The sequence below is a fragment of the Musa acuminata genome, chromosome BXJ3-4 (assembly GCF_036884655.1).
Source record: "Musa acuminata AAA Group cultivar baxijiao chromosome BXJ3-4, Cavendish_Baxijiao_AAA, whole genome shotgun sequence".
In the NCBI taxonomy this organism is placed as follows: domain Eukaryota; kingdom Viridiplantae; phylum Streptophyta; class Magnoliopsida; order Zingiberales; family Musaceae; genus Musa; species Musa acuminata.
The window spans coordinates 7,888,858-7,916,239 of record NC_088352.1 but is presented as its reverse complement, the minus strand read 5'-3'; the positions used below and the strand labels follow the sequence as shown (position 1 = coordinate 7,916,239).

Below are 27,382 nucleotides of genomic sequence, written 5' to 3'. Positions count from 1 at the left end.
AATAATGGAAGCTGAATTTATGGTATACTTTCAAACTACAAATCAAGATTTATGATTATGAAATTTCATCTCATGACGGTGTAGTCTACTCAATTGTCAGGCTGCTGAAGATATTTTGTGATCATACCACAGTAGTTTTCTTCTCTAAGAATGACAAATACTTTAGTGGTTCCAAGTACATCCAGATAAAGTACTCGATGGTTAGAAAAAAAGTTAAAAAACAACAAGTGTCAATTGAGAACCTAAGCACTACTATAATGATTGCTTATCCATTTACTAAAGTTTTATAATATAAAATATTTAAAGAACATGTTGTTAGAACGAGATATGTGAGCAAACCATTATCAGGTGATGCTTGTTTAGGTAGATACTATTATTGATATTTTTCTTGCTTAGTTAAAGTTATTTATTTTTATTATCCTATTTATATTTAGATTTATGCATATTGTAGTTGAATGTAATAATAGAACTATCTACAAATTACATGAGTCATTATGAACTATATTAGGAAAAGCTAGTAATATTGTGGTACATAGAATAGAGTATGACTTTGATGATATATAATCGCTATGACTCACATTTATAATTGGACTTACTATAGTATTATTGTGCTTATTGGATTTATTGTCTTGTTTTTAAAATTCATGATCATGTATAAAATATTTTTTAATTTTTTTAGAATTTAATTAGATAAAATTATTTTTAAATAATTTTTTTGTTTATTTTAATTTTAAATATATTTTATATCTTATCAATTTAATTAGTAAAGTATGAGAATATTAGATTATATGATTTTTATAATTAGATAAGATATATAATAGAACTAATTAGATTCGGATGATAAATATTGATCAATATAAAAGAAATTCATATTGGGAGGAACTCTCCTAATAATTTATTCTAGATCTTCTATTCTCACCTGTAAACAGAAACAGACACTACATTCTAAATAATGCAATTAAAAAAATATAATTCTCCTTTTTTATGCTTACGTGTACTTCTCGGACAAACAGAATCTAACTTAATAATAAAAATAATAGTATCTATTGTAACTGTTCTGCACGTTCTATTTTGCTTCCATTGGCGAATTCTTGAACCGCCACCTCCGCCAACCAACGCCTCGGCGTGCGGTTCGGCGAACACTTATTGGGGAGTGTTTGAGCCCCGGAAGCATCTGCTACTCGGAAGCCGAACCAGATCAAGCGATGAACTCCCCAAGAACGAAGATAAATTCCATCTCGATCTCCCGTGATGACAACATGTCAACTCCCTCACGTAACATAAACCCCTCCGCAACTCTCGGAAACTGTCGCCTTCCCTTTAATCCCACCTTCGGTTCTTCCTCTTGTTCTTCTTGCTTGCAAGCCAACCCCGAAACCCTTGCCTTCCTTCCTTCCCTTGTACTCTGACGTACGTATCTTCCATTTCGTCCCATTATAATCGCCCGCTCATCCACCTCCTGTTCGTAGTCGACGATGGCGCCTAAGATGACCGACGTAGAAGCTCAGCAGCAGCAGAAGCAGCCTCTCTTGGCTCCGGATTCGGCCGGCGATGACCAAGCGACCCTCGTGCAGAAAGCCATCAGCCAGACCTTTAAGAGCACCGCCCACCTCGCCAAGCTGCTCCCCACCGGCACCGTGCTCGCCTTCCAGCTCCTCTCCCCCATCTTCACCGACGGAGGCCACTGCATGGCGGTGAACCGGCTGATGACCGAGTGCCTCGTGGCCATCTGCGGCCTCTCCTGCTTCGTCCTCAGTTTCACCGACAGCTTCCGTGACGGCAACGGCACGGTGCGGTATGGGCTGGCCACATTCCGGGGACTGTGGGTTATCGACGGCACCAAGCCGCTCCCTCCGGCGATCGCGGCGAGATACAGGATCAAGTTCATCGACTGGGCCCACGCGTTGGTGTCCGTTCTGGTGTTTGCGGCGGTGGCGCTGTTCGACCAGAACGTGGTGTCCTGCTTCTTCCCGATGCCGTCGGAAGAGACGAAGCAGGTTCTGACGTGCTTGCCGGTGGGGATCGGAGTCATCGGCAGCATTCTGTTTGTTACTTTCCCTACCACCCGCCATGGAATTGGCTTTCCCCTCTCCCCGCACTGAGGGCCAATCAATGTATTCCCCCGCTCTCCTCTCCGTGAAGATGCAAAAAAATATTCATTTATTGTTTGAAGATTATTACAGATTTAAATTAAAATAGAGAAAATTTTTCATTACGCTCACACGTTGATTGGAACATAAGACTTCCAACGATCAGATGTCTCGAGAGAGAAACAGAGATGAGAAACTATTGGAGTTGGATGAAGCATTGTCACGTAAGAAAAAGAAAGTTGCTTGAATATTAGCATGTTTTGTAGTCATTAATGTCTATCATAAGTTGTAGAATAATGGAGAACATAAATCATTTAAGTTAACACACATATCCGAAGTCAAATCGCTATCCACATCCAACTTTCATGTCGGTATCACATTGGCATCCACACATGCAGTTTAGAAGGATAAATAAATAAATATACATATACAATATACAAATAAATAAATACTCTTCTATTTCAATCATATTTTTGTGCTTATATATATATATATGCTACTTATTTTAATTTTTTAATAAATATATCATTTTTCATTTATCCACAAAGAACATTGTTTATTTTCTAAAAGATAAAATTGTTGATTGTCTTCGTTGCGTCGCTTTCATCCTTGGCTCCCCATCTCGGTGTCCTCGTGCTCTACTTTGCCCTACTTTCCCTTGACATCATCGTCTATTTTCTACCTTACCTCCACGAGCTTACCCAACTTATTGGCTCATCCAAGCCCCACGTCAACTTTACAAGCTCTCTAGCCATGTTTCGACGATCCTTTTTTACTCCCCTTGATTTCGATCATTTGTCATCGATGATTTCGGAGGCAAACTCTTTGCCAATGATTCACCAAGCTCCTTGGTCACCAGGTTGGCTTTGGTCGTTCTAACAATCTTTCTCGACTCGACTCTCTTCAACCTCTTTCTTTGTGTTGTTATAATTATTATCGTTTGTCGTTTACTCCTCTTCTTTCACAATCTTTGCTTCCCCTCCTCTTTTCTTTTGTCTTATTCTTTTCTTTTGTTATATTCACTATCGAAGTTGTTAAGATATAGAAAAGATAGGAGCGAGGATAATAGGGTAAAGACAATAGGATAATTTTATATTTTAAAGAAAGACACTGTAGAATAAATAAAAAAAAGGTTATTTTCGAAAATTATCATATATATATATATATATATATATATATATATATATTTCAAAATGATCATTTTGAGAAGCTCATAAATTTAAAAATTTTCAAATAGCACATTAAATTTTTTATAGTGTCTTTTTTTTTTTCTAAATGAGGCGAGGAAGGGTTGCCTCTCTCTATCCTTGCTTATGATCGATGGTTGGGGGTAGGGGATTGTTTGCGAATGATGTAATGATTGTACTTTCATCGTTGGATCCAACAAGGGTCATTATGCATTCGTGGAAGGAGACCTCCTTTGCTAGCAAGTTCGATGGAGGTGGCGATAGATCTGATAGAGGAAGGAGTAAAATAATCTTTTTACACCAAGGGTTACTCGAAATTTATTAAAATTGAGGTTTTGGTGGAAGTTTTTTTCTTCTGATAATTTGCGGGTGCTTATATTTAAAAGAAATGATGTGAAAAGTCGAGATGTGGACATTGTGGTCGTGGTCAGGGTTTGACTCATTGTCAACAAAACCCTCGCCGCGACAGGGATAGAAAAGATAGTCGTCTATTCCTCGGCCCTCCATGGCCGCCGTGGCTAGGTCTGTCCTTCGCTCGCATTCGCTCCGGGCCGGGGCGGCGCGGGTCGCCGCCGAGTCCGCTGCGGCCTCGCGCCCTCTACTTCGCGGTATCCCCAAGATGAGGCCGGCTGTCGCCGCTCGCTTCCTCAGGTAGTAGACGGATCGGTAAGAATACCGTTCCATTAGGGCTTGGTTCCGAGAGCGCTTCTTACTGCCTTCGTATCCTGTCTACTAACGATTTTTCCCTTTTGGTAATAATTGAAGGTCTCCTGTCGAGGCGAGCTTCTGCGTGGAGACGCTGATGCCGATGCACAGCGCAACGGCCTCGGCGCTGATGACATCGTTGCTCAGCGTTTCGCGTAGAGGATACGGGTGGCTTTCTGAAGGTATTATCTTTGTGCTTCTTTTTTTTGGCTTGAATATTGTATGCCTTTTGGAGATCCTAAATGTGGCCATTTATTGCTCGAGAGGATAAATAAATAACGCAAATATTTTGTTTGATTGTATGCAATTCCTTTTCCCTTTTTCAATCATTACTCATTAAACTTGATGCACTTCATGTATCTTCTGATGAAAACAATACAGTGCAGAGCTATTTTTAATGACATTGATTAGTGTTGGGAATGTTCTATAATCATCTGTGATTATCAGTGCACTTTATTGTATATTGTCTTTGAATTATTGACTTTGATATGCGCAATTTTCATTTGATGAACTTGTGTTATTGTATTCGACAATAGCCAAAGGCCTTCATCACGATAGTTTTATTGAAGTTCCATAATATTCACACATGATTTCCTTTTTATGGTCAAGTGCACCTCTTCTTCTGAGTTGGCAATCAGAAATATGCCTTATATAATTCCAGCAAAAGTCTGTAACTGCACTAAAGTCTCTTTCCTAGGACCCATTGTTTGTCAAACAAGCAAGTATCGAGCAGCAAAATGAGCATGATCCCTTTAGAATATCACAGATTTAATATCGGTTTGAAACAATTATGGTAACTTATTGAACAGGTACAGTATCATTATACCGGTTAGTCCGACGTATACCACCTGGTACCATTGAATAAAACAATAAAAGTAAACAATGAATTAGTATGTGTGGGTATTTAGCTACATGTTTTTGTAGAGATTCTTCTTTAGACCAGAAAATATCAGTCGGTGTGTCATGGACCAACTGGTATTTAAAACCATATATGGTATATTAGATATTGGTAAGTGAGTAGCCTGATATAGTAAAGTCAGCACAGTTGATACACCATAATATTTGAATTCGTGCTTCTAGCCATTGTATAATCATAGAGAATCATGCTGAAGTGGATATGAGGAACAACATGTTGCAAGTCAAGAGAAAAATAATTCTTCTTCCATGCCCTGTTAAATGATTACCATGAAACCCTTCATAATCAAGCATTGTGTAAAGCCTGCTACATATTCTATTCTACTTGCCCCCATGAATTGTATGCCTTCTACCTTAACTACATAAACATGCTCCTTATAATTGTCACTTTGCTTTTGAATCAGATTACACAAACGAATCATAGAAAGAGACACTATCTGAAATCAGGTTTGCAATATCAACTAGATTAGGCAACCTTAGGTTATGGACTTATTGTGTCGCCTATGCAATTGCCCAGGTTCCGAAGCAGTAGCCTAGCTAACAAACTAGAAGAAGTCCTTATGTTTTTTGGACTGATACTTAAATAATGTGATAGAATAAACTTGATAGGTTCATCATATGTGGTTGAAAAATCAACATTTCCATATGCCTTATCTTTTATAGTAATGGCATTAAAATATTTGATAATATTCCAGACTGTTTAAGAATATATTTCGTGTTTTGAAAGAAATTAAAATAAATAAAAAATAAAGAACATACAAGTATTTCAAGTTAAGCAATTTATAGTGAATATATTGCTCTTGTAAATAAATTTCCATGGTATACGTGAATTATACATACGAATTGTACACATATTATTATATATGATTGTATATGTCTATAAAAAATGCCCAAGCAATTGCCCTAGACATCCTGAGGCTTGTTTATGGCTCAAGGCCTAGGCCTTCGGTGACCGCCTATGACAACACTGATTGGATTTAGCCTTGTTTTTGCATTTGTTGAATTGTTGTGGTCTTTTTTTAAGAGTTTATGGTGCTTCTTGAATTGAAAATCATGACCAGGGCTCACTCAACTTAGTGGTGAAACCATTCTTGTCTTGTAAATTGAATTGCTGTGATTCTTTTTTAAAAATCTGTTTTTATTGCATGAATATATTATTTTTTGCGTTAAATTAGGTTAAGAATTTTAGAAAATTGCATTGAATTTAGATTTTACTGTCATTTCCTTTTGGAGTCCACCCTATAGCTTGTCTCATGTCAAATAATGTGGCTTGGAAACAGTTCTAATTATCACCAAGATAGAGTAGCATAAGGTATCAAAACAAAACAAACTTGATTTTATTGCACATTCTTGTTTTAAATACGATCACTATTTTCATCTCCTGTTTTTTTTCCTACTTTTGATACAAGAGCATATCTTTTCACTTCTTCCTTTTGTAGGACGAGATGAAACTAGATGAAGGCCAAACACCAAAAGGTGATTAACATGCTTGTTTTAAATAGGATTAGGTTCCTATTTGCACTTTGTGAACTGTATGTTGAATTGTTTATTCCAGCATGTTTGTCATGTGTGTCATATGTATATGGTAATAAAATTTTTTGCATGGGCTATATTGAAAACCAGAGGCAGAGTTATCTATTCTGTATCTGGACACCTACACCGAATGCATGTTTGTTGATATCTAGATAGCATTTCTTTATCTTGAATCTTCTTTTGATGTATTGCCAAATGGGCAGAAGTACTGATATGCTGTATTTAAATCAGCTGGCAGTGAAGATGCATGATGATGTATCAGGTGGACTCGAGCAATGTTTTGGATCAGACTTCTGTACTGCTTCGACAATGATACTTAGCTATCATATTGAAGGAACTGGCTTATGTAGTTTTGTGATTTTTCTGCTAGATGAACCAGAAAGGTTATTTGTTCTTGCTTTTGCCCCATTGTTTTGCTCATGCTCCATGAAATGCTGAAGCTGTATGGAACATTTTTGAGGGACTGGATGCCAACAAAACATGGAAAATATATGCTCTCAAGTTGTTAGCATCTTATTAGTTTGACATACTCAGCTAAGATCGTAGTTCTGTTTGTGTCAAACTTGTCTCCTCGTAATGCCAATATTGTTTCAATAACCTTAGAAGTTTGAAATGATTTTGTAAGCATTACAAATGCTCTTTTATTCTGTCAGAAAATGGATTCTCCAAGTAAACCTCATGCATCTTATAATTCTCACAGAGACATCGGACTTTCTTCTCAATTGTTTAGGTCAGTGACCTTTTAGCACAAAGAAGAGTCAAACAGAAGACTACTTGTTGCTCTTTTCCTTGCATTTTCCTCCATGGTATCCATTAACAACAACATAATTGTGATAGAAGATTGATGAAATTGTCTCCCAAAACATGGTTCATTGTGTTTCATCGTTACTGTCTCGTAGATCGAGTCCATAATTGTGATAGTAGCTGCCATGGGTTTCTCACTGTCAATAATCGTTCTTGTTTGATTTAGAATGATATACATATCAGCTCATTTCTCTTTATAATTACTCCTGTGGACAATGCCATGTCTAGTTAAGACGCAAATAAATGATCACTTGTTTGCCTGCTATGCCTTGCAATAGTTGTCCATGGTTTTCCTATCTTGATCACTTATGGGAAGATCACTACCCTTTTGGGATTTCTTTTCCTTGCAGTAAATGTCCTCTGCACGGATCTTCCTTAAGGCCTGTATGTATGTTCTCTGCCAATGCCTGCTCCATCAGCTGTAAGTTAATCACTACATAGTAGTCATAACCTATTTCACATTTGCATCTCTCTCCTAGTTTTTGAAGTTTATAGTGGGTTCGGTACAAGCAGAGAATTTGCACATCATGAGATTGCTTGGCCATAATGTCTGAATGCTTTGGTTGAGCCTAATGAAGCAGAAGCTTGGAATTTAAGACTTATTTAGCAAAAGTATGCAAAATATTCTGACTAATTTGAATGGACATTTAGTAAGAAAATAAAGTCTATAACATATTGTCTTTGTGATTATGCATACCATAAAAATTAAGACAAACACGATAAACTGATCATAATATTAATTAATAACCCCTGAATGATTTAGAAATAAATGATTGAAAAATCTTGTTTTTGGGATGTTTCCTGTCAGGGATATATGCTGTCTATTGCAACTCAGGTGTTCGACGTAATGCAGCAGTGTCGCATCATCACCTCCCGCGCCGCAGATATATATATATGTATGTATGTATGTCTCGTGTTCCCCTTGTCTCTTCACGCCCAGCTGTTGTTGCAAGCTGTCTTCCTCTGCCCTTGTTCTGCGACCCTCGTCTCCCACCTCCAAATCTTGCGCGCGCCTAACTCAAGCAAGTCACCGCCTGCTAAAAACAAAGAGAGATGGCGAGGGAATGGCCGATAGAGGCTATTTGTGGGCGGGTTAAGTGCTTTCCTCCGTGAATCTCTCACTCCAGGCCATGATGCTGCAGCTGCACATCTCCCGTACTTTCGGCAAACATTTTTGGGTGTCCAATCTGCTCACCTCAATTTTAGCTTCCTGTGAGATCCATTTATATATACACAGCTCAGGGAGGAGTAATGGCACGGCTGCCTCGGCATTTCCATTACCATGTCCAACAACTGGCCGTACTTTGCCCATCACCATGACCATTCCTCCGCGTTGGCCCCTCACCAGCTGCCCCCGGCCGTTGGCCCGGGGGGCGCCGCCGCGCCCGCCTCCTGGGCGGACGAGTTCCTCGACTTCGCCGCCGCCAGGCGTGGCCACCGCCGCCGCTCCGCCAACGACTCCGTCTCCTTCCTCGGGGCCCCGCTCGCCGACGAGTGTCCCGGCTTCGATCGCCTCGACGACGACCAGCTCCTGTCCATGTTCTCCGACGAGGTGCCGCCGCCGTCTTCCTCCTCCGCCGGCGTCCCCGTGTCGTCCACGTCGACGCCGTTGGACCACGGCAGCATCCACGAGGGCAAGCCGGCGGCTGGCCCTGAGGAGGCGCAGAGCGTGTGCAAGACGGAGGCGGATGCATCGGCCCTGGCGCCGCCGGCCGCGGGATCCGAGCCAATCTTAGACCCCAAGAGAGTGAAGAGGTGAGCCGCCCCAACTCCCCTACATCGGTTACAATCTCATGGGTTCCGCCACGACCCTTTTCGCATGGATTTAGGATCTTGGCGAACAGGCAGTCGGCGCAGAGGTCACGAGTACGCAAGCTTCAGTACATCTCGGAGCTGGAGCGCAGCGTGACCACACTGCAGGCACGTAGAAATCTCCTCCTTGTAAGTCTCCCAACGCTCTGCGAAGTGTCTTACTAACAGTTCCTCGCTTTGTGGCACGTCGAGATGAAGAACGAAGTGTCGGCGTTGTCTCCGCGCGTGGCTTTCCTGGATCACCAGCGCTCCATTCTCGCGATGGACAACAGCCATCTCAAGCAGCGGATCGCAGTACTGGCGCAGGACAAGATCTTCAAGGACGGTGAGTAAGCTCTCAAACAGTGGCACAGTCATTTCGATCCATCTGTTTCCTCTTTTTACGCTATTATTTCAGAGATTTTTTTTTCTCATAAGGAAAATACCCATTTTTTTATATTTTCTTGGGATGGTATCTTCCTTTTAAAATTCTCAGACAGTAACCTCTTATTTAATCTTTCATAAATGTCCCTTCAAAAATCTATCATTTTTTTTCCATCCAAATCCAAAAAAACTTTCCTTCAATTGTTTATAATATTTTGCGGGTTGATTCTTATCCACAAAACACTGTATAGTATTTTTGTTGTAAAAATGCTATACATTGTTTTCAAAACAAAAACACTATATAATGTTTTTGAAAAAAAACAAAAAACACTATATATTGTTTTTAAAACACTATGCAATTTGGGTGGGAAAATATATAATGTTTGAGAATTTTGAAAAGGGGTACCATTCGGAAAAAAACCCAAAAAGAGGGTATTTTTTCGGACAATCGCCCTATACTCTTTGCCTTCTTTATTACTTTATCATTACAAATTATATATATACAGTTAGCTTTTGTGTATTCTGTATCTTATGCATGGTTAATATATTACATTTTTTTTCCCCTTGAGAATAAAAGAAGCAGGAGGCAGTTAATTACTAAGTCATGATGGTAAGGAGAACTCTTGTAACACTGACTTCCCTTTAACCAAATACCCCATTGATCATAAACCTCGTTGATTATAACTTTCTATGCATGCATATAGCTTGGAAGAATTAGTCTATGGTGGTGTATCGGACTTACTTACCAAAGTTTAAAGGTTTATATTTACAATATTGATATGGTGGTAATGTGTCAGATAAACTCACCAAAGATTAAATATTCAAACCTCATCTGGATTCAAAACTTGATTTGATATACTTGATTCAGTGTTATAAGGAGAACTCTTATAACACTGACTTCCCTTTAACCAAATACCCCAATGATCATAAACCTCGTTGATTATAACTTTCTATGCATGCATATAGCTTGGAAGAATTAGTCTATGGTGGTGTATCGGACTTACTTACCAAAGTTTAAAGGTTTATATGTACAATATTGATCTGGTGGTAATGTGTCAGATAAACTTACCAAAGATTAAATATTCGAACCTCATCTGGATTCAAAACTTGATATGATAAACTTGATTCAGTGTTATAAGGAGAACTCTTATAACACTGACTTCCCTTTAACCAAATACCCCAGTGATCATAAACCTCGTTGATTATAACTTTCTATGCATGCATATAGCTTGGAAGAATTAGTCTATGGTGGTGTATCGGACTTACTTACCAAAGTTTAAAGGTTTATATTTACAATATTGATATGGTGGTAATGTGTCAGATAAACTCACCAAAGATTAAATATTCGAACCTCATCTGGATTCAAAACTTGATTTGATATACTTGATTCAGTGTTATAAGGAGAACTCTTATAACACTGACTTCCCTTTAACCAAATACCCCAATGATCATAAACCTCGTTCATTATAACTTTCTATGCATGCATATAGCTTGGAAGAATTAGTCTATGGTGGTGTATCGGACTTACTTACCAAAGTTTAAAGGTTTATATGTACAATATTGATCTGGTGGTAATGTGTCAGATAAACTTACCAAAGATTAAATATTCGAACCTCATCTGGATTCAAAACTTGATATGATAAACTTGATTCAGTGTTATAAGGAGAACTCTTATAACACTGACTTCCTTTTAACCAAATACCCCAGTGATCATAAACCTCGTTGATTATAACTTTCTATGCATGCATATAGCTTGGAAGAATTAGTCTATGGTGGTGTATCGGACTTACTTACCAAAGTTTAAAGGTTTATATGTACAATATTGATCTGGTGGTAATGTGTCAGATAAACTTACCAAAGATTAAATATTCGAACCTCATCTGGATTCAAAACTTGATTTGATAAATTTTAAATGGTACACAGATCTTGACTGTTGATGATATGATCTTGAAATCAAATCCAATCTTTATCGCTTGCCCTTTGAAACAAAAAGTCAAAAAAGATGATAAAGGTTGCAAATATGCAAAGATAATTTCCTGGGAAAAAACATGATAGAAATAATGTTGTAAGTACTGCATGCACTGTGTGCCGCATTGGTTGGGGAATTTTGCAAGAGTCAATCATTTGACGGATTTTGGGATGTTTCTCTTCCTCATGAACGGGAGGTTTTGATCTCCTCGGATAGCAGAGAGGATGGTTGTATCCGGTTAAGTTAGTAATCTAGTTTTATTTTCTTTCGGCACGAAAGAAAAGTACTGCATGACTTGGTAATGTGATTTACGTGAGTGAGTGAGTGTGGTTTCATGTGATGCTGCAGCACATCAAGAGGCGTTGAAGAAAGAGGTTGAGAGACTAAAGCAAGTCTATCACCAGCAAAATGTAGATGAAATGGCTGCTTCCACTTCCGAACCTGTTGGGCTCGCAGAGAAGGAATTGATAGACTGAGAAGGAACAACACTTGGATCTGCAAAAGATTTTTCAAGGTGGTAGTAATGCATCCTATAACTTGTGTTCATCTTTCTAAAGGAGATGTCGATATCAATTGTGAACAAGAATTGGTCAATGAGGTGTTGTGGACTATGAGAGGGTTTGTTTGAAGGCTTTTGTATTGTTGAGAGGGGTGTGGGTTTGTTCCATTAAATATTGCATATATCAAATACCTCTGTAGGCATATATCAAATACCTCTGTAGATTTGTTTAAGATGTTAGGTTTTCTTTTTCCCAACAAATTTCTGCTGCACATTTCCACTATTTTGAAGATCAAATATTAGAAATAGCCTTTCCATACAAAAAAAAAAAAAGATTCGTCTTACCAATTTGTATCGATATATCGATCAATTATCGATACGATACATACAGAGTCATATCAAACTATACTAAATGTACCGACAGAAACCAAAGTTTGTCGAGAGAACCTTTTACAAACTTGACGAGCTAAAGGGAGTTTGTTTTGATGCATATTCTGGATAAGTTCAGATTTGTTGTATAAATAGGAGAGGGACATGTGAATGCAATCAAGCTTCTTCGATAATTATTAAGGAATTATGAGGAGAAAGATTCAATTGAGTTTGAAACAATACGATACTCCTTATTTATACATTTTAGAAGTGAGAATTTTCCTCAACAGAGGAGGATTAAGACGATGCTTCTATCAAGGACGTCGATCTTGGACCGATGTGATGAAAGCAATTTGCGGGTGAGATGCTTTGTAAGGGAGTCTGCTAGTTGATCAGCCGTATGTATATGAGAAACACGTAGTTGATGTTTGACAACTTGTTTTCGCACGAAGTGAAAGTCGATGGCTATGTGTTTCATGCATGAGTGGAATACTGGATTGGCGTATAGATAAGTGGCTCCGACATTATCACAATATATTGTAGGAGTAGAGGTGATGTTGATGCCAAGTTTCTTGAGGAGATTCATGACCCAATTGAGTTTTGCAGCAGCGGTGGCTATGACACGGTATTCAGCTTCAGTTGTAGAATGTGCAACTGTCTTTTGCTTCTTAGAACTTCAACTGATTTAATTAGATCCAAGGAAGAGAATATACCCCAAGTGGATGTTCTATCATTAAAATTCCTTGCCCAATCAGCATCAGCAAAGGTGTGGAGATTAAGGGGGGAGTGTTTACAGAAAAAGAGGCCATGATTGATAGTCCCGTGAAGATACCGCAAGATTCATTTGACTGCAGACCAATGCATAGTAGATGGTCGATGCATGAACTAGGATAATTTACAGAACACAAAGATGAATGATAGGGCATCAATGATGATCTTTTTATATCGACTATAATGAGAAGTACTAGAGTCAATAATTCAATTACTTATGATATAATGCGAAGTACTAGAGTCAATAATTCAATTACTTATATGATAAACAGTTGGAATAATCATAATGTTTGCTTGAGGTCAATTAGGTGTAGCAGTAGGTTTAGATCGAAATCGATAAACTTTTGCTCTATGTTCGATTTTGTCACAGAGTTGATAGATGGCTTTTTTTTATTGATTATTGTTATTGAGATGTTAGAACTATTAATAGTTATAGTTAAGGTTATTTCTTTGGATTGAAGTTGCTACTATGGTTGGAGAGTTGATAGTATAACAAAGGATGATGACTCTGTATATTATTAATGTGTCTAGGATTCATCTTATTCAATCATTTGAAGTTCTTATTGCTTTGATTGCTTTTATCTTTAGATTTTTAATTGAAGGAAACTATTATAGTTGGTTACATCTTCCTCTCTTTTCCTTTCATATATATTTCATGATCATTCAGCTTATCATATAATTCTTCAAATGATATTGATAAGTCACATACCCAAATTGTTATCGTGAGTTTCTTATATTCGTCTCCTTGGCCGTTGAGAATATGAACAATAATTTCTTCATCACTTAGGGGATGATCTTTTAAAGTCAAATCATCTATGATAACTTTTAGATTTTATATATAATCAGCAATAGTACTTTCCTCTTGTGTTGTTTTTATCAGCATAGATAAAAAGACTTAGTATGCAAGTGTGAAAATAATTGGTGAGGGTGATTTGTAACTTGGACCATGCTTCTATTATAGTACTAAATGAAGAGATTAGTGATGCTATGAAGCTAGCGACTAAGACATGAATGACTTGTAGAATAAGATAAGCTTGTCGTAACCATAACTTATAATCAAGATTTATTATTAGGATGAGTTCTCCTAGTATTTGAATATTTTCTAGTGGACTATTAAGAGAGTCAATGTAGCATAGTAGATCATATCCAAATAGGAGGTTGATGAATTATGCTTGTCAAGATGCATAATTGTCACTTTTAAATAGTTTGAAGGGGATCATAGTTGTTACATTGATAGATATAAGTCTTGTAAGTTAAGATGAATTATTGTTTCATGAGGAAATAATGCTTAGAGCATCAGATGTAAAAGTGAAAGGCATATTGAGAAGATGTTGTAATCTAAAAAAAATTTAGAACTAACTGATCATTTGGTATACGGTGGAGATCTGAACCAACCAATGATTTGATATATGGTGGAGATTTGATCTATTATTGGAGGAGATTTAGAGAAGGCCCTTCTGCTGATCTGTGATGGATGTTGCAAGTTGGGATGAAGACCGCTGAGTAAAGTAATCAGTGGTGATGGTTGGTGTTTTATGATAAGGAGAGGAGAATGATCGTCAAGCTATCCACCGAATGATGTGATTTGTCATTAGAGAGGAGTCGCTGATACTATGTGAATGAGGCTATTGACTGCTAATGATGATAGCTAATGTAAGGAGCATGAACAAAGGAGGTAGACGACTAGTTAAAGGAGGCATCGAGGGAGGTTTAATTAGTAAACCTGGGATCTACATGGAAGAAAGCATTCGGGGACACCAATGAAGTCAATAGCGACGTTTGTGGCTGATAAGAAGGCCGATAATCAGTTGTGGAGATGGTGAGGATGGCTGCGATGATAGTCGCATAATTAATATGAAAGTAAGTGAGGTACTTGTTAGGGTGTCGAGCGATTCATAGATCTAGGATGAGGTCAGTGTCTATGAGGTAATCTAGGCGGGAGAAGGCAAAGCGGTTGATGAGCTCTAACCACTAGCAACGATCGGAGAGAGAGCCGTGGATGAGGTTATAATGACAGGAGAGACAGAGATGAAAAGTTATGGTTGCAATCGAGACCCCTAAAGAGGGGGCAACGATGGATAGAACATGTTGATGGTAAAGAAGACGAGGAAGGAGGCTCCATCGAGAAACTTTGATATTGGTGCAGATAACCTAGAAAGGGATTACTGTTGCAGTGATAACAATGGCAGTAAATGGCAAATAGATTATTGGCACTAGGTAGCTTAACTAGTTTTGACGAGGAAGAGATAAGGGGAGGAAGAAAAAAAAGACCTTTGCTCGAAGAGATAATTTCACTCATTCATGTTATACGTATTTATACAGGTGAGAGAGAGACATCTTCAATCATATGCTCAAATCATGCACTTAAATTTGTGATTGATCCAATATATATATATATATATATATATATATTATAATTTCATATTTATTTATCAAAATGTATCTTGGAGAGATGAGACCAGTTTTGATCGTCAATCTAATGTGTCCAATTTGATGTTGTCTAGGCCATTTTCAAGAAAAACTTATTGTTATGATTAACCTGTCCGAAATGATTGTTTGAAGTGACTTTTAGGACGTGCTCGATGAGGATTCTCCAACGTCGAAAGTAGAATTAATCCAAGACAAAGAATATGAGAATTTTGTGGAGCTTTTATTCCATCAAATTGTTATAATTACATATACAAAAGTAAAATATAAAACACTTTTTTTTTAATCTGAATACAACAGTGAGAGTGGGAGATGAGATAGTTGAGTCAAACTTAAGGGTAGGATGAGGAAGGTGGGGAAGAAAGTAAATGCCTTTCTCTAGATTCAGAGGTCATACTGATGGCTATGATCGCTATCACCGCCGTCCATCTTTTTTAAGTAACAAAAATAAATAATAATAATAATAATAATAATAATAATAATAATAATAATAATAATAATAATAATAATAATAATAATAATAATAATAATAATAATAATAATAATAATAATAATAATAATAATAATAATAACGATGACGATAACAGTGATGATATACGAAGAAGACCTCTATACAATGCAGATTTCTGATGCTTATGTCTGATATTCCTCTTGGTACTATCTTTATTTTTGTCTAACAAAAATGAAACCCTCTCTTATAATAATAGAAGATTAAAAAAAACATACAAGAAAAAATAAAAATAGTTTGATCATAATGCCTACAAAAATTAGTAAGTATAATATGATTAATATATACTTTGATAATCAATAATGTGATAAATATTGATGATGTTCAAATTTATCTAACTCCATTTGGATTCACATACACATATCTAACTCGTTTTGGATTCACATATGTAGAAAGTCCACTAAACAAGAGATTAATGCGACCACTTGGTGGATTCCCAGCATGATTTTTTTCAATGCTCTAATTAGTTCAAAAATGAAAATTTTAAATAAACAGTATTTGATTGAGGTTTTTATAATGAACTAAACCCTAGAGAATATTATGTGAATATTCATCTAAAATTTTATAAAAGGATGATGTTCATGTGATCAAATTGTTGACCAAAATTAGTTTTTCATGTGTTAATTGCGCTATCAAGTATGATTTAAGAGGTTGGGATTTTGGCGGTAACAACCAGAATATAACACTTCAAAGATTGCTTCAACCAGAATATTACTTAAGTATGATTTAAGGGTAGCATCAATACGTAAATATGACATAATTGACTCAAATCATTAAAGCATACATGAAAGCCTCCAAATCAGCATAAATGTGTATTTATGATTGAAGACACATTTCCTAATCAAAGGCTGCTTCCACAAAGAAGGAGCTACTTGTGGGAAGGGAGAACACTGGGATATCCAATGCAGCCCGTGCAATATTGACATCTTCTTCGAATACCCGAAGAGCCTCCGACATAGTACCCTGAAGAACAAGATTGCATTGGAATATATATGTGGCAAAATACTCGACAAAGATGCAAGGATTATTTTCTAGAGAGAAACAATTAAGATCAACGTGAAGCACTAGCAAATGGCCTGCTACGATACTCTGCTCTTACTGGCATAAAATTCTTGCTCAGTAGTCAGGAGAACGAGTGCGCCTAAGGTCTGTCGTCAAAGTGCTAAACAGGTCAATCATACTGAATATGGAACTTAACCTTGAAGGATAGAGCTGAAATGGATATGTATAGAGTACTCATTTCATGTTATTGAAAGCATAGAAAATGTAAATTATGTGAAGCTTCCTCCCTCTCTTATATGCAATTTAACGGGGGACCGCCAACAACAGAGGCCAAGCTATATTCTTCTTGGGAAATCTTCGGTTTTGTGTTTTCTTTCTTTTTCTTTTGCTGTGGTAGATCTTCAAAAAAAAAAAGTTGAGTACCTCATTTTGTAATTTCCTGACATATCCAACGATGAATAGCTGCAATCGCTCATTCTTGTGGCTTTCAGTATGGTCGATTAAGTATGGTAGCTGCACAAAAAAGAGTATTTCATATCAATTATCTTGTCTTGAAACAGAAACATTTGAACTTAAATTTAAAAATAGAGAAAGCAGATGCATCATGAGTACATTTGAAGCTAAAAGTTGGATGCCAAGTACGATAGTCATATAATAGAGGATGGTAATATTATTGACCAACTTGTAAAACATCACAGATTGCAGATTGGATATATATATGAAGTTGGCAGTCATACTATAGCCTAATACAAAGTACTAACGAAGATTTCTCATAATGCATCTACCAAAAAAAGCATTAGAGTGATAAATTAAACAGAGAATGGCATACAAGTAGAGTTGTATGAATAAACTAAAACAGAAACACAGAGGGTTCAGGAGAAAATTCTAGTTAAAGGCTTTTGAATCCCTCAAAAGTAGCTATGCCTAACAGAGTAAAACAAAAAAAGAATGAAATTGGCTATTTATTTGCAAAAAAGAAGTCTGTGATCATAATCACCAGCTTTTTAAACAGTGCCAGAGATGTGGATAAAACTACTCAAGCATGTCACCAAACAAGTCATTTTTCTTCTTTAAGGAATCATGATTAAAATAATTAAAAGATAATTAGCTATCACTGAATCAACCATAAAGACTCACAATTACTCTCTTTGCAGCACCCGAAGAGGTATCCCATCCAATGCAAACGACCACCTTATATATTCCATGCATTTCAATGTTTGCCCAACCAATGAAGACACCCAATACTTGATGAGGAATAAATTCATACGAGCCAGTATCTGATAATAAACAGAATGAGGTGTCAGCTGAACACATATCTAGAATCTAGAATTCAGCATGTAAATGACATCGATGCACTAGTGCAGAAACAGGCTCTATTTATTGTTCACATTACAAGCAAAATACCAATTTTCCTTGCCTGCAGTGATATCAATTTTTGAGAAGCCATCATAAGAAACTACCTCTCCACCCAGGCCTCTAATAAATAATGGTTCAATTGGCAATGCACTTTGCAACCCTGAATTATTAAAAAATAAAATAAATTTAAAAATAAAATTTCAGCTTCTATTGAACTAAGAAGATGAATCTACTGAGCAGGTAAGAGAAAGTACCATCTTCAAATGCTGGGAGGCCCCATAACTCAGGCTGAAACTCTAACAATGTATGAAGCAAACAATTTGCAATGGAGTAATTTTCATCCTGTCCTTGGAGAGATGGAACGGCAACAACCTTTGCTCCAGCATCCTTTGCACCTCTCACACCAACCCTGCAATGAAGCAACACAATTTGCTTACTTGAAATTAAAGATTGTGCAAATAGTTGCAGCTTGTTTATTTCATAAATGGAGATGCAGGACCTCCATCAGTTCCTCAGAGGTTTGTATAAAGAAACCAAAAGAAGGCAAAAGGCAAGAAAAGAGTAGGAAAAAGCAACTTATGGTAGGAAAGAGCCCACTGCAGTGAGAAAAAGTTGTCAAGATTACATTTCAATTTTAAATCATCCAACAAATCGTCAAGGAATGAGCCTTCTGTACCGTAGGCCTGGATATCTAAGAATACAATTTGTCCAGGATCTCCAAGAGTAGTGCAAGTCCTTTAGGCTTTCATCAAAGTTCTTATATTGATTTTAGAATATCCAAAAATTCCTTCCATAAAAACCATGCCCACATTTGAAGAATAGCATCCCTAGTCTTGAGAGTTGGACTATGATAATTGTAAAGTAATTATCACTTAAATATTTAGGAAACTAGTTCAATTTGAACAGCTCATCATTTATGTTATTATATCATTGAGAAATAACTGGCAAACTGAACTTTTCAGTTGCCCATCATGTACAACTGTATGAGACCTCAGGAATTTGAAACTTCAAATAATATCAATTAATGGAGTGAAACAGAATGTAATTTTGCAATATTTAACACATGATAATGTATTTCTACTTACAGGGAATCTTCAATGACTAGACATTTTGATATGTCTACTCCAAGTCTCTTTGCTGCCTCTAGGAATCTGAATAACAGATACAAGATAAACAAGTGTTTACACAGAATGAGACTGTAAGAAACAATTTGATCCATGATTCGAAGGAAATGGCTCACATGTCGGGAGAAGGTTTTCCATGACTAACATCATCCCCACCAAGAATGACAGAAAATGATTCCTTCCAACCTACACAGAACAACGCAATGTAATATTAAATATCAGGAGAAAACCTAAAACTAACTTGATCATATCCCATAACAAGATTAACAAATCACTATTGCAAAATTATTAGAAGGTTTTGATTGAGAACTGTTTAACTATAAATTTTGAGTTAATAAAATACACTGTAGACCACACACAAGTTTCATATTTGTAAATGGTATCAAATTTGGCTCAGATGAGTTTCTACCATAGTAAATTTCTCATTTAGCTCAGATGAATGGTAAATGGACTAACCACCAACACACAAGATTGCTCTGAATAGATTATCAAGGCTCTCATATGAAGAATCCAAAGGTAACTACTACTTCCCTGAAAGAAGAAATATTATATATCTAATTTTATATAAAAACTTGGGTTATGGTGTGAATAATAAGAAAGCCTCCACCAAACACCAGATGAACCAAGTGAACGGTCATTGATGAAGTTTGCACGTTGATCTCCTTAACCAGAGTTATGATAAAGATGAAATATAGTCACTAATGAAGTATAGACCCAATGTGGAGTTTCGTGGAGACTCAGTTAACACAGTCTTACCCCTGCAACCAAGAAAATTATTTCCGTTGCTCAAATTTTGATCACCTTAATTATAAAGGAGTGACCTTGGTATGAGTATGACACTCAGGTCCATATTACAAAGAAAGAACGCAATGATGAAAAAGGTTGAACGCCAAAAACAAATACAGAGGAAACCATTCTAGGCATGGACCGAATAATGAAAGCCAATGGTGATGAGATGTGTCTTTGCTGAAAGAAATGGTGATAAACATGTCGCTTGTGTCAAGAGATAGTAAGCCTTACAAGTAAACCAAATCTACAGGTGTACCTGTTAGGCATGGATATCAATATTGGACAAAGATTACATTGTAATATGTTGGGTTTAGAGAAATTCTAAACTAAGCAAGCATTTAAAGAATTATTAAAAACAGGACAGTGAGAGAAAATTTCAATGTTAAATACAGAAATAAGGTGACAACCTTGTTGGTAGGAAATTTTTATCTCAATATGTTCCCTTATGGAGTTTGAAGCAAGTGCCAATGGAATCCCATGGTTGTGGAGATGTTTGATAAGGCGATTAACACCAGGAAGTGCTTTTGCTTGTGGCCACCTGCAAAAATCAAAGCATAATAATATTTAGTAACTTTGGCACTAATTAAAATGACATATGTATCTCTTAAACTAGCATTCATGTTCCATTCAAAGCTTTCTCAAAATGTTCTCCAAGTCAAACTTTAGCATAGCTTAATACGATTTAATAAATCAGAATACATTAACATAATCTGTCAAGCCGTCGTGCAGTTTAAGAGAACATGGCTTAATCATGTTGCAGATAATTATAAAGACAATTTTAAAAAGTTTCATTGACTTTCATTTTTATGGATGCAGACCTGCTCTAAACCCATGATGCAAAACCAAATATACTAAAAGGTGGGATGATTTCAACATACACACATGAAGAAAAGTTTAAAGCTATAACTCTTGAAATTGTGAATAATTGGATGAAGGCAACAGAAGGGACTGCTGAAGCGCAAGTGCACCCTAATTTTAATTTAGTTGTTGATACTACTTTAACTGAATTGGTGTCACTTTAAACCAGTAAATAGAAGAAATAATGTGAACACTAGAATAATATAAATATGATGCTCTACAGTCGACCAAGTTGAAAAAGTTACAAGCATTATTCTAATTGATGAAGCTTGCAGAAATTATAGCTGATCACTTTTGCTAAAGGAGATCAAAAAAAGATGAGAAAGTTCCAATTCTTCATTCATACTAATATATATATATATATATATATATATATATATTCTTGGAATCTTGTTGGAATAAAAAGATCAGTATCTTCTGTCAATACTTTGGGTAACAACCTCCTTTGAAAAATAAGATTAATGCAGAAAAAAGAAACAATGGAGAAAAGGTAAAGGGAAACAAGAATTCAAAAAGAAAGATACACGAGGAATTCAGCATGACACGCCAAGATGGAAGTACATCAGATGTGGACTATAACATGAAATAGCATGTAAGTCACAGTCCCACTCCAACAACGCAACCTCATGGTTTTTATTGGAGGAGTGGTCCACAGTTCTGAACATGGGTCATGACATTTATAGGGCTACGAGACATAATGAAAACAAACGATCACCAATTTTATCAGTGATTAGTCCGTACGGTGTGATCATCCTGTACCTTCTCAGTCCAATCGAAAATCTTTGTCCTGAGATGGCTTTAGAATAATATACCGCTTTTTTTCTTCTTTTTGTCTAAGTCACGCCAATTACAAGTCCCCTCGCTTGTTCAAAGAAATTTCACACATATGAAGCTGGAATCTAATAGAAAAAGAATCCCAATGCAATAGGATTCAGCAGTCCAGCCAAAGCTAATGTGGCTACTAGCAAATGATGTTTGGGTGCTATAATGCAATGCTACCAAAATCCAAATCAGAGCAAGATTCCCCAACATAACAAATCGATGAATGCATCAACCTTAATCGGCTGCCAAAAAGGATTTCACCTTTCCTGAAACAAAGGCATGATCGCCTCGGAGAACTCCTCGGGTGTCATCGGCAGCCCGTAGTCCCGGACGATGGCAGCCGCCGACTCCTTGTGCATCTTCCCCAGTCGCTTCTCCTCCATCGCGGCGTCCAACGCTTTCCCATGCCTCGCCAGGAACTCCTCTAAGATTCCGCCGGTTGCCCTCTCTGATCCGTTTCCCAGAAAACAAGGAGGAAGGCCAAAGTCGACATCAACATACTCGAAGCAACCCAAATAAATTAAGAATCCGAGAAATAGGAGGTGGAAAGAATTGCTGACCCGTGTCCAGAAGAGTTCCATCCAAATCCAGAATCACAGCCGAGATCCGGTCGGCACCCATCGGGAGAAATCGGAGGAGAGGAGAGTTCGAGAGAGGGGGCGGAGCTTTCGATGTGGAGGGCGGGAAGCGGGGGTGGAATTTAAGGGAGAGGCAAGCGAATACGAATCGGTTCGGTGATTTGGGGGAATCGGAGTCCATAGAAGGGAAGGATACGAAGCTTCTTCCGCTTCCGCTTCCGCTTCCGCTTCAGCTTCAGATTCCCCGTACCGTTTCCACTCTCCATCCCTCAACTGCATCACCAACCGCTTCTGTAAGTATTACATAACGACCCAATCAACAACATATTATATAAAATAAAATGTCTTCCTGTTATATATAAAATAATATTTTAATTAATATTAAAAATATTTAGATTACAAAATTAATATGTAACATATTGAAATTTATATATTTTTTATTATATCATAATGTCAAAACATATATATATATATATATATATATATATATATATATATTTAGTTAAGATGCTTATTAACTTAGTTATCGGTAATATTCTGATTTACTCATATCTACGATTAAATCATAAATATGATTTAAAAAAAATAGTATAAAATATAAATATAGATACAAATATTATTATAAAATAATTTTTATTATATAGGGAAATAAGATGATAAGGGTAAGAATAAACATGATGAAGGACTAAAGAGAAATGAATATAATCGGATATCCTTCTATTTAATTATTACAATAAAAAGACTTAGGTGCTATGAAAAATCAAATATTTTGACGATAAATAAAAATATGCATATTTTAGTATTTTAGAAATAATAATCCAATTTCTTGTTCTTTGGGTAAGATTCAAAATTTATAACTATGATTAGGATGGTGAGAAGGAAAAAAGGTGGATTAGATCAAACTATCTTTGGTTGACAATATGCATTGGTCTAAACAGAAGGAATCATTGGATGCTTGGATTGTGCGAATGGAGGAAGCTGATCCGTTTCGCTCCAAGTTGGCTGAGAATATACGACTTCGATGATGGAGTGAGCACCCACCAAATATTCTTCGGATATGCTCTGTTACTTGCTTCACAGAGACCTTCACGTCAGATCATGTCTCCTTTGATAGCTGGTTGGGACATGCCCGCGTACAGTCATCAATCACTTAGTCATGCAAATATCATACGTAGTTGCATAAAAGATTTGTTGATTTTTATTGTTTGATCTCAAAGATAATTCAGATATAATCATGATCCCTTTTTTTCTTTTCAAGAATGTTATTCGTAGAATTGGGAGGAGTATCGAATCTATTATTAGCTACTTGTATGACGAGACAAAGATTCAAAACAAACAAAGACAATCTTCCTTCTCATCTATTACGATAATGTAATCATAGGCCATCCTTCATCCATCTTTCTATATATTGGATGAAGATTCAAAACAAACAAATACAACATTCCATCTCGTCTATTATGATAAGATAATTATGAGCTTTCTTCTAATTAATTATGATAAGAAAGACAATCATTCTCATCTTTTATGATAAACAATACACTTTCTTCTTATGGACGAGAAAGAGAATCATAAACTATGCAAATATATCTTAAACTATGCAAGGTGTAACGGTTATTATTAAATATCTTATTTAATAATAACGAAACCGTTCTTATTAAGATTCATAATTCATTATCATGAATTTCTTCATTTATTATGGTTTAAATGATTTCAGTTTCTTATTCTTTATGCATGAAATCGTTATTATTAAATTAAATATTTAATATCATTAAGTTCTTCATTATGGTCCAAACGCTTACAAATTTGAATTAATTCTTGAACGTTATGAGTTGGTGATGATAAATGTTCTTGATGGGAGAACATCTATATATACATGAGGATTTTGGTCCCTTGGCTCAATCATCTCTTTGAAGCGAAAGGTTTTCCTACACCATCTAAAGCGAAAGTTCTGAGTCGAGAAGAACCAAAGTTCAAGAAGAAACCTCTGCAGAAATTCTTGGCGACAATGGCTTGAGGTACGCTATTTCGTTTCCGCATTAGTTTTATTGTGTTTCTATTACAATGATTTAGAAACACAAGTTGGCTTCATTAAAATTTCTTATATTTGGTATCAGAGCCGAATGACCTTTGCCTTGATATGAAAAAGTTTTCATTTTTATGTCATGAAAATGATTTGATTTTGGTTTCTTCTTGGAAACTTGTTTTGTTGAAAATCATGAGGAAATATCATTTTCAACATTTTTAGTCGGTAAAATGCTCATATTATGTATGCATATTTAGTTATATTAAATTATGTTTATGAGCAAATTTTTTATGTTTAAAATGTCTAGTGATCCATATAATCTTAATTAATTAAGAATTAGCCACATCATCCTTAATTAATTAAAAATATATATAAAGTTAAAATAAGGATCACATAAGTAATTAGACATCATATTGTGATTGATTATATTTTGTATAATAATTGTTATCGCACAGGATCTTTTATTATATTTAATATAATTAATCAGGATAAAATATCAGATTATTTTTTATAATTTACCCACAGGGATTATGAATTGGAATATAATTTGATAGTTTTATCATAAAGACCATATGAATCTATTTGAATTAAGAATTTAGCCCACAGGCAATTTTTATGTCATGAGATTCATATTTTTGGCATGTTTCACGTTGGTAAAACATGTAATTTAGTCTATTAAGCTTCAAATTTTGACATAAGCATGTTTGATTTTATGCAGTTTCTCAAACTGTTAATTTCTCTGATATTCGATGTGATATTCCCGAACTTAATGGTGATAATTATAAGATACAGAAGGAGAGGGTTCTCCTCCATTTAGGGTGGATGGATATTGATTATGCTATTAGAAAAGATGAACCACCTATAGTCACTGATACCAGTACTCTAACTGAGATCGCGTTATATGAGCGATGGGAGCGATCCAATCGGCTCAGCGTGATGTTTATCAAAACTAAGATAACTGCTGGCATATGTGGTTCTATTGACCAGCACGAAAATGTCCGAGACTTGCTAAAAGCTATCGATGAACAATTCATCACTTCGGATAAGGCACTAGCAAGCACCCTTATAATGAAATTTTCATCTCTTAGACTCACCAACATAAAGGGTGTGCGTGAGCACATAATGCAAATGCGAGATATTGCGGCTCAACTTAAGAAACTTGAGGTTAATATGTCAGAATCCTTCCTGGTGCACTATATTCTGAACACCCTTCCATCTCAATATAGCCCTTTTAAAATTTCATACAATACACATAAGGACAAATGGTCAATTAATGAATTAATGACCATGTGTGTTCAAGAAGAAGAGAGGCTAGTAATGGAATTGGGTGAGAGTGCATTGATGGTAACCACTCGTGGGAAGAACAAAACTGACAAACATCAAGCCAATCAAAAAGCTTATCAGCAGGGAAATGGTAAAATACCACCCCAAGCTGATATCAACAAAGAAGCAAGGTGTTTCTTTTGTAAAAGAAAAGGACACATGAAGAAGGAATGCACGAAATTCCAATAATGGCTTGAAAAGAAAGGTAAACCAACCTCGTGTGTTATGAATCTAATATGGTCAATATTAATATTAACACCTGGTGGATTAACTCTGGATCAACAATCCATATTGCAAACTCTTTGCAGGGTATGCAAAACCTAAGGAAGCCAGTGGGAAGTGAGCAAAGCATCTTATCAGGAAATAAGATGGGCTCACATGTGGAAGCAATTGGAACATGCATTTTAACTTTAAGTAGTGGTTTTATTTTAAAATTGGAAAGGACATTTTATGTACCAAGTTTCTCACAAAACTTAATTTCTGTTTTTAGATTCGTACCATTTGGGTATTCCTTTAATTTTAAAGACACATCATTTCGTTTATTACATAAATCTGATTGTGTTGGGAATGGTATTTTGTCTGATGGTCTTTACCGTATTTTATTACAAAATGATAATACTCAAAGTTCAATGCATGTTCATGCTGGCATTAAGAGGTGTAATATTAATGAGGACTCCTCTATATTATGGCATCGGAGATTAGGACATATCTCCATAGAGAGAATTAAAAGATTAGTTAAAGATGGGGTATCAGTACTCTTGATTTTACTAATTTAAAGACTTGTGTGGACTGTATTAAAGGAAAACATACCAATAAGTCCAAAAGGGGTGCTAATAGGAGTTCAGACTTATTAAAAATAATTCATACTGATATATGTTGTCCAGACATGGACATACATGGTCAGAAATACTTCATCTCCTTTATAGATGATTACTCACGATATATGTATATATATTTGCTTCATAATAAAAATGAAGCATTGGATGCCTTCAAAGTCTTTAAAGCTGAAGTTGAGAACCAATGTGGCAAGCAAATTATAATTGTGAGATCATATAGGGGTGGAGAATATTATGGTAGATATACTGAAAATGGACAAGCTAGTGCTGAACAACCAATCATTGAAATTTCATAAGTTGTTGATAGTATTCTAATAGATCAAGCAGTTCAGGAATTACAACAAGCTCCTGAACAACTAGTTGAACCATAAGTTCCTCAAGGAACCATTGGTACAACATTAAGAAGATCTACTAGAAATAAAAGATTAGCAATTCCTAGTGATTATGTTGTATATCTACAAGAATCTGACTATAATATTGGAGCCAAAAATGATCCTGAAACATTTTCACAAGCCATGAGTTGCAAAAAGTCAAATTTGTGGCATGATGCTACGAAAGAAGAGATGAATTCCATGATGAGCAATGGAGTCTAGGATCTTGTAGAGTTGCCTAATGAAGCAAAGGCCATTGGTTGCAAATGAGTCTTTAAAACTAAGAAAGATTCGTTAGGCAACATTGAGAGATACAAGGCAAGACTTGTTGCAAAGGGATTTACTTAA

General features: G+C 36.2%; 4 protein-coding genes across 5 annotated transcripts; 3 read left to right on the top strand and 1 right to left on the bottom strand.

Moving 5' to 3' along the window:
- Window positions 1-1,451: 1,451 nt before the first annotated feature.
- LOC135634908 (protein DMP4-like) lies at window positions 1,452-2,203 on the top strand. Its single transcript, XM_065145638.1, has one exon. It carries the CDS (start codon window positions 1,476-1,478, stop codon window positions 2,100-2,102), a length of 627 nt encoding a protein of 208 aa, XP_065001710.1. The 5' UTR covers window positions 1,452-1,475; the 3' UTR covers window positions 2,103-2,203.
- A 1,521-nt stretch (window positions 2,204-3,724) lies between these two features.
- On the top strand, window positions 3,725-6,955 carry LOC135635732 (protein NUCLEAR FUSION DEFECTIVE 6, mitochondrial-like). 2 transcript variants are annotated; one of them, XM_065147019.1, is made up of 4 exons: window positions 3,725-3,928; window positions 4,043-4,164; window positions 6,337-6,373; window positions 6,662-6,955. In XM_065147019.1, exons 1-3 carry the CDS (start codon window positions 3,783-3,785, stop codon window positions 6,354-6,356), a joined length of 288 nt encoding a protein of 95 aa, XP_065003091.1. In that variant the 5' UTR covers window positions 3,725-3,782; the 3' UTR covers window positions 6,357-6,373; window positions 6,662-6,955. The 2 variants fall into 2 exon arrangements, with proteins under 2 accessions (XP_065003091.1, XP_065003092.1); XM_065147020.1 differs by lacking the exon at window positions 6,337-6,373 and having other exon boundaries at window positions 3,727-3,928.
- A 138-nt stretch (window positions 6,956-7,093) lies between these two features.
- Window positions 7,094-12,138, top strand: LOC135635731 (basic leucine zipper 19-like). The gene is made up of 5 exons (XM_065147018.1): window positions 7,094-7,655; window positions 8,043-8,989; window positions 9,064-9,154; window positions 9,245-9,371; window positions 11,727-12,138. The coding sequence occupies exons 2-5, from the start codon at window positions 8,517-8,519 to the stop codon at window positions 11,852-11,854; spliced, it is 819 nt and encodes a 272-aa protein (XP_065003090.1). The 5' UTR covers window positions 7,094-7,655; window positions 8,043-8,516; the 3' UTR covers window positions 11,855-12,138.
- Window positions 12,139-16,646: 4,508 nt separating this feature from the next.
- On the bottom strand, window positions 16,647-22,747 carry LOC103981119 (bifunctional riboflavin kinase/FMN phosphatase-like). The gene is made up of 10 exons (XM_065145336.1): window positions 22,464-22,747; window positions 22,165-22,351; window positions 20,631-20,761; window positions 19,551-19,620; window positions 19,396-19,461; window positions 18,565-18,719; window positions 18,372-18,470; window positions 18,092-18,231; window positions 17,378-17,467; window positions 16,647-16,915 (listed from the first exon to the last, which is right to left on the bottom strand). The coding sequence occupies exons 1-10, from the start codon at window positions 22,660-22,662 to the stop codon at window positions 16,790-16,792; spliced, it is 1,263 nt and encodes a 420-aa protein (XP_065001408.1). The 5' UTR covers window positions 22,663-22,747; the 3' UTR covers window positions 16,647-16,789.
- Between the last annotated feature and the right edge of the window lie 4,635 nt (window positions 22,748-27,382).